The sequence below is a fragment of the Physcomitrium patens genome, chromosome 13 (genome assembly GCF_059467195.1).
Source record: "Physcomitrium patens ecotype Gransden chromosome 13, ASM5946719v1, whole genome shotgun sequence".
Taxonomy (NCBI): domain Eukaryota; kingdom Viridiplantae; phylum Streptophyta; class Bryopsida; order Funariales; family Funariaceae; genus Physcomitrium; species Physcomitrium patens.
The window spans coordinates 11,102,311-11,109,115 of record NC_143422.1 but is presented as its reverse complement, the minus strand read 5'-3'; the positions used below and the strand labels follow the sequence as shown (position 1 = coordinate 11,109,115).

Here is a 6,805-nt window from a genome sequence, read left to right as displayed (position 1 = left end):
AAAATTGGGACTATGATAAGGTCACATTTGCATCACTTTTTATGCTCAAAACTAGTTCAGACATTACTCAAATAATCATTTCATTTTAATATAAGCCTATGTATGTAATTTATTTTTATTTCTTAAAAAAAAAGATTATGCATATTTGTGTAAATATATAATCATATACAGAAAAAGTATAGATTTCAAAATACTTGAATAAAAGGCATGTGAATGTTACTCATGCAAATCCCATCAAAGATACACTCAATGATGTTTTTTTGCAAAATTTTATCAAAAAAACAAGTTTACAGTATTGAAGTTTAATAGAACATGAAATTATCCAAAAAACGTGACACTCCGATAGACAATCCTTCTAGTCAAAGCCAACACTCTCAATCATACACACACACTCTAATTTTGACATAGAAAATAAATCGCCAACCTATCGTTTGTTTTGATTTCTAAAAATAAGGTAGTCTATGAAAGGAAATCTGCGAGCAGAGGAGTACAATCGTCAACCACGGATGCTGACATGTCAGGTGCGACCCCTCCCATGTACGCCAAGTCAGCAGCCCACGGTGGACATGAGCCTTTCGTTCTCACGCTGGAAGGGAACATGAGCAGCAGGGGGACGTTCCCAGGGGTACGGGGGGTGCGCGGGAAGCAGAACAGAGGGCTTTTTCCACTGTGGAATGGGCTCCAGCAGGTCTTTATCGCAGCGTAATAGTTAAGCCCCCTTGACATTCTCTGGTGCGTGTAGGGCGCGCGTGTGGACTGCTCTCTTTGTATTCCATTATGTAATCGTCGTGTAGCTCATCATGATGGCCTTAGGCTAAAGCTAGGCCGTAGCGCTGAACAAGTGGATAAGTTTGTCCTTTTCACACATATAGTGGCTCCACCACAACTCAACATGGAATAATGCTTTCATGTGGATGAATACTGATAGTTGGATGATCATCCATGGGCACCAATTATCCCTGGTGAGTAGAGGAGGCATGGACCCATTTCGGAAGTCCAAATCATGCTGCCCTACATCAAGTTCTCTTTGAGATTTGGTGGGTAGCTTAAATAAGTTGGGTCAAGTCACATGCCTTTGCAGTAGATGAATGAATAAAGCACGTTCCTTCTCTGTTTGTGTGGGAATCTCCCCCCCCCTCTGTGCATGTTGGATTGCGCATGTTTTGTATTACAACTGGATTCCAAAAATTTCTCTATTAAATTCATAAATTTGAAGTAATTTGAGGAGGGAGTCATGTTTTATTTGTGGATAGGACAAATAAATGTGGGAACGTTTGGTACATTTACGAAATTATAAAAGGATTTTTCTCACAAAACAAGTAGCACCAATTATAGCTTGAGTGATTTGAACAACATCAAATATTGTCTTGAAAGAAAAAAAGAGATAAAGAAAAAACTTGATTCTATTAATCATCAAATATTGATAGTTTTATCTTCTGATTTTAAAATAATAATAAAAAACCAAGTAAAACTTAGTTTAATATTGTATGGTTTTAACTGAAAACAGTTTGTATTTATTTTTAGTTTTTTAAAAAAACTATGTTTGGTGCAAAACTAAAATCATTTTTTTAAAGGTGTCTGTGAAGACATCAATAAATGTGAACATTTTGGTTGGTGGTGAAAGACACATGCAAACAAATTATTGTGGATTTTAAAACCTTCTTCATTATTTTAGGTTTGATACGAGAATAAGATATCCTAACATATAAAAAGTTCTAACATACAAGTATTGTTTAGAAAAAGCTGTAACATATTAAATTTTTATTGCATCTTACAAAGGAGGCAATGATTTTAGAATGTTAGATAATCTCGTACAATCTTTGAAACCAATCTATAGAATTTTTAGAAACTACATCTGTAAAGTTAACAAATAATACTTTGCAAAATTCCTTTTTATTTTTACTCAAAAAAACATGGTTGGGAACTTTCCTCGGACAAATTTTTTGAGTGGGTCAATTGACTTTGGGACACCAAACTCTTAGCCTTCCAACAGATTACATAAGCAAATCAATGAAACATAAGTGGATTATGAACAACATTACATTTTGTGCTTTAAAGCATATTTTAAAATACAGTTCTATATACCAACTCAAGAATATAATCTTTATTAATAAAAAAATAACTTAGGGCAATATTATATAAGCATTTTATTTATAAATTTCTTTGGGCTGATGGGTAAGCAGCATCACGATTTGGTGGAATGTCTTGTGGTCTATCTTTACTCATTCTTGTCCCTTCGTTCACACCCAATTAGACTCCGTGTCACTTACTTTCCGTTCTTCGTTCCCGGTGTGAATAGGTCCACAACGTGGCGAGCTTCCCGAGACATTGGAGTTTAATTGCAAGTAAAGTCCAGAGCGACGGTAATAGATTCCGGAGGCTCCTTTTCCCGAGAAACTCGCGGTAAAGGGGGGCAGCCTCGCGGAGGCCTATAAACCCACAGCGGTTGACGCGGAGCTGCGTCGCCGCGTTAAGGGTTGACGGATTCCGCGACTGTCCGACCGCCGCTGCCGCAGTTCCCACGGCACCCCCCCCCCCCCAGTCTCTCTCGAACAGTATCTCACCCCCCCTCCACCCTTCACCACCCTCGCACTCACGACCTCCTGCTCGTCGCTTGTGTGGGCACGGAACTCTGCTGGACACATCGAGACTCGCAGTTGTTGGCCAGTGGACTAGAGTGATGAACCGATTCCCCACGTCAAGATGGTGCCATAGTTGCAGGTGAGGCGTCGCTGTTTACTCCTTGATGAGACTGCAGAGATTGTGGGAGACCGCGTTGCTGAGCAGGCCGTGCTTTGCTAGGATGGCTGGTGGAAAGTGCTCGCGGTAGTTGTTGGTTGGCCTTCGTTCTGCGCTACAGCAGTCGTGGTTTCAGTCCCGGTGTTGGTTTTCTTAAGGGTCGGCTCTTCATCCTCTCTGTCATGGGTTCCAGTGCCAACACTTCAAGCTTAGCTGATTTTATGCGGGGTAGTTGTAGATGAATGGTTGCTTACGAGAGTCGATTGCTAGTTGAGTGGGTGCTGTGCTCTTCAGGATCGCGGCGAGAAAGTTCCTCATGGGTATGGTTCCATGGGGAATGTACTACGCTTCGGTGTATTGGGTTGAGGCGTTGCACTGCTTACGTTTGAGGTTTTCTTGTACTAGTGATTAGACAGTGGCTACGGGCTGTAACTCTAAGCGAATTCACGTCAGTCGTAAGGCGGTGTGTACCGCGGATGTGTCCGTGCACATTGGTTTCGTTTTTTGAACGTTGCCAGCAAAGTGGTGCTAGTCGTCACCACTAGGTTGCTTCTCTCCGCGTTCTCTCGCCCCGGTTCGTTTGGATACTGTTGAGGGGTAGGCGAGTCCTTTGTTTGAACACTCTTACAATATTCGAGGTTGTTTTCGTTAGCACCGTCTTAGATTTTGAGAACCCATACTTTGGATACTTGCTTCACGAGTTTCTGTTTTGTTTGAGAGTTTTCTGAGGCACTATGTCCAGCGTTTCAATGTTGTATACGGGACCGTTGTTCGTCAGGTTTTATTTGCAGTGTACGCTTGGCATGCTTGTGAACGCGCTTTGTTCGAAGTCAATAGAAAAATCTTATGTATTTACGTCCCGGTATCAACTGCTTTCAAGCAAAATAAGGCAAGGACACTCTTAGGTTTTTACATCGTGCTTTAGTTAATGTGTCGAGAAATGTGATCAAGTTTCTGCAACTATGAATGACTCGTTTCTGTCCAGACGGAGCATATCAGGTGCAGCCTTCTGTACCGATTGAGATAGTGTCATGTCTACTGTCGCTGTGCACACCTTTCACATCCACTACTTGTGCTCTCCAGAGCAGGCATGGTACTCTTGTTCGTTGGATACTAGCATAGTACATTTCCTAGTCACGATCTTGGTGACATTCACCATCTCGCTGCAATGTTTCTTTGGACGTCCGTGAGTCGCATGCAAAGCACCTCAAGGAATATTCTGGATGATTTGGATTCTGTGCGGGGATTTTCTTTCGAGTATAAAGCAAGGTCCTACAAGGTGTTCTGGTATCTATTTCTCTCCACGGTTTTCTTTTCGATCTTTGATGTTCCACACTCCGAACATTTACGTGGGTAGGGGGCATAGACCTGTACTGAAAGGATCGTTTTCTATGCAGGGAGAAGCCAGCCGCTCCGAACGCCCCCGAATAGATCCATCCTTCCTTTCAGTGAGAGGCCCAATGCCAGGCTTGAATGGGGCTTCGACGTGGGCCTCGCCCATACTTCGTGAGATGGAGTTACCGAGCAAGACCGCTCTTGGTATTTTGACCACCCCAGTGGTTTGCTGATCTGGTAATTCACTGCATTCTCTGCTTTCAAGACGCCACTTCTACTGCGGCATCATGGCTGCGGACAGTTGGAGCAAGAACGATTACAGAACCTTCATTACATCCAGACGGGATGATGTTTTCGATAACCGGGAGTCGAGTGCTTATGCTTTCAAGCGGCCTCCACCAGTGGAAGTGAGCCGGGGAGACCACTGCGAGAAGGAGGTTTACTTCGACACAGATGTGAAGGCCTTACATTGGGAAACTATGGTGAGGATGGCGTTGAGAAAATCTTCCAATTTGGACCAGGAGTTTGAGTTCAAGTCTGCTCCTGTGTCGCCGGTATTAACTAGCTTGTCAAAGACAGACGGTGACGTTTACCAAGGCTTCTCTGCAAACTCTTCCGATACCAACTGCAAACATCAGCACCCAGTTTATAGAAAACAAGCAGAGATGGAGGAAGGTAACCAGCGAATTCCAACTTTTGTCGTTTCGCAGAGGACCGTCCCGGGCCCGTTCAGCCAATTGTCACCTGGAAGTCTTTCCCGAATGTACCAGCCGAAATATTCAAAGTTTTGTGTTAATTCTACCGACGTCGCCCTGGTGGAAACGGTAATGGATTCTCGAAGCTCAAGCTTTCGTTCTGAGTCTGGTGACAGGGATGCAGGGTGTAGCAGCACCAGCCGAGACTCCAACGGCAGCTCCCAAGACGCTAGCTCAGTGAGCACAGATGCGGCTTTTGATCGGGCCTTTGAAGGTTATGATCATCGCAGCAATAACGCCACAACTCCAACTTTGTCGTCCAAACCGATACACATGGCGGTACCATGTCCCACGGATCGAGATCGAAGGTCTGTCGTGACAGTCGTGAATGAAGATAATGATAATACCCCGTCCAACGTTTCTTGGCTGCGATCACCTCTCAAGTGGAAGGGCATCTTTGTCGCCAAAAAACCACCCAAATCGCCAGCTCGTTTAGACGCACGAACTGAGCACGACTTCCGAACTGCTGTTCGCCCCAACTCGAAGCTTGCTGAGATATCGGATTCTAAGCTGCGATCTGTGACGCGATTATTCAACCCTCCGAATTGCGACGACAAGAATTTGGCGCCAGGGAGCAAGCCCAAGTCCTTCCCCGCCCTACCCATCCTGCAGCAGGGGCAGCCAAGCTCCAAGTCTCCGCAAGGATCATTGAAGCTGAAGATGCCTTTTTCCTCGGATTCCTCCGACGTGCAGTCCGTGGCCTCTGCTGACAGGGAGCGAGACCAAACAGGGATACTCAGAATTCGGGAACGGTGGTTGAAATATATGCGAATGCTCAAACCACCGTATGGCAAGAAATCAGAGGGTACCGTCGCACGGGGCGACACGCTTCCCCCTCAGAGGACCGCCCCCCAGGAGTACGTCCACACACGAGCCAAATCCATGCCCGCCATCATTAAAACGCCCCCTCTGCGTCCCCGCTCGAATCCAGGCACTGTTTTTCTCACTTCCAGCAACATCAACACCACCAGAGCAAGCACTCAACCCGCCGGGCCCAGCATTGCCAGAAAGAGCTCCGCATTCCTCTCTCACAGCAGCAGCTTGGTGTCAAGCAGCCCTCGCCTCTTGAAAAGCTCTAGTCCTAGGCTCATGAGCTTGAGTCCCAAGGTGAAAAGCTCCCCGAAAGTGGCAGCCAGTACTATCAGCCCCCGGATGAGCAGCAGCAGCGCGAGCAGTATGAGCGAGCTCCACAGCGCCGTGCAGGGCGCCATCGCCCACTGCAAGCAGTCTCATTCGGGGCTGCCTTCGCCTGCCCCCAGTGCCCATCGCTTCTAGCACACGCCCCTACCCCCGGCAACTACTACTGTCCCGCTCACGGAGACTTCATGCCTCAAGCTAGCTCTACACTCCATCTCCTGGGTTTCAAAAACAAGTTGCAGCGCTTTAGCTGTGGTTTTACACGTTGACGGTCCTTGTCCTTGGAATGTTCTGTGTACATATCGGACGGATCTCTACACGGCGACGCTTTCTATAACGTGTGTTTTGGGAGGCAGTTATCAAACCAACCCATGAAGTGCCTGGAGAGAGAATCCGCAGCGAGGTGAGGCTCATCGAAGGCAGTGTGTCGACAGCTCCATCAGACAATCGATAGAGATGCGTAACACATGTTTTGTAAGGCACGGATCGAAATAGTCTACTGCAGGACCATCGTTGCAGCTTTTATTCCAATTCCGAGTTTTCCATCACCGCTTACGTTCTCTGTCTGCGTGATTTCTCCTCAAACCCACCTCCGTCGGCGTCTTCGCTGCGTGCCTGTTTTTCTTGATGTTATGTCAGCTCGCGCCATGACGAGACCACGTGGTGAACGCTAGTTTTTTGCAAGCTCGCCGTGGCCATGGCCTCTCTGCAGGTCCCGGCATGTTGGTCTTCATGTATCCCTTGAGGATTGTTGTGCAATGGCTTGTTCCTCGTTGCGAAGAAGCTTTTCCTTCTCATCCGCGTCGCATAATACAAGTCTCATTCATCTTTTCAGTTCA

General features: G+C 46.1%; 1 protein-coding gene across 4 annotated transcripts; it reads left to right on the top strand.

Annotated features, from left to right (window-relative positions):
• The first annotated feature begins 2,473 nt into the window (after positions 1 to 2,473).
• LOC112290596 (uncharacterized) lies at positions 2,474 to 6,805 on the top strand. Of its 4 annotated transcripts, none has more exons than XM_090255331.1 (3): positions 2,583 to 2,721; positions 3,823 to 4,018; positions 4,137 to 6,805. In XM_090255331.1, the coding sequence occupies exon 3, from the start codon at positions 4,362 to 4,364 to the stop codon at positions 6,102 to 6,104; it is 1,743 nt and encodes a 580-aa protein (XP_090111457.1). In that variant the 5' UTR covers positions 2,583 to 2,721; positions 3,823 to 4,018; positions 4,137 to 4,361; the 3' UTR covers positions 6,105 to 6,805. The 4 variants fall into 4 exon arrangements, with proteins under 4 accessions (XP_024392809.1, XP_090111457.1, XP_024392811.1 ...); XM_024537043.3 differs by having other exon boundaries at positions 3,823 to 4,026; XM_024537041.3 differs by lacking the exon at positions 3,823 to 4,018 and having other exon boundaries at positions 2,474 to 2,721.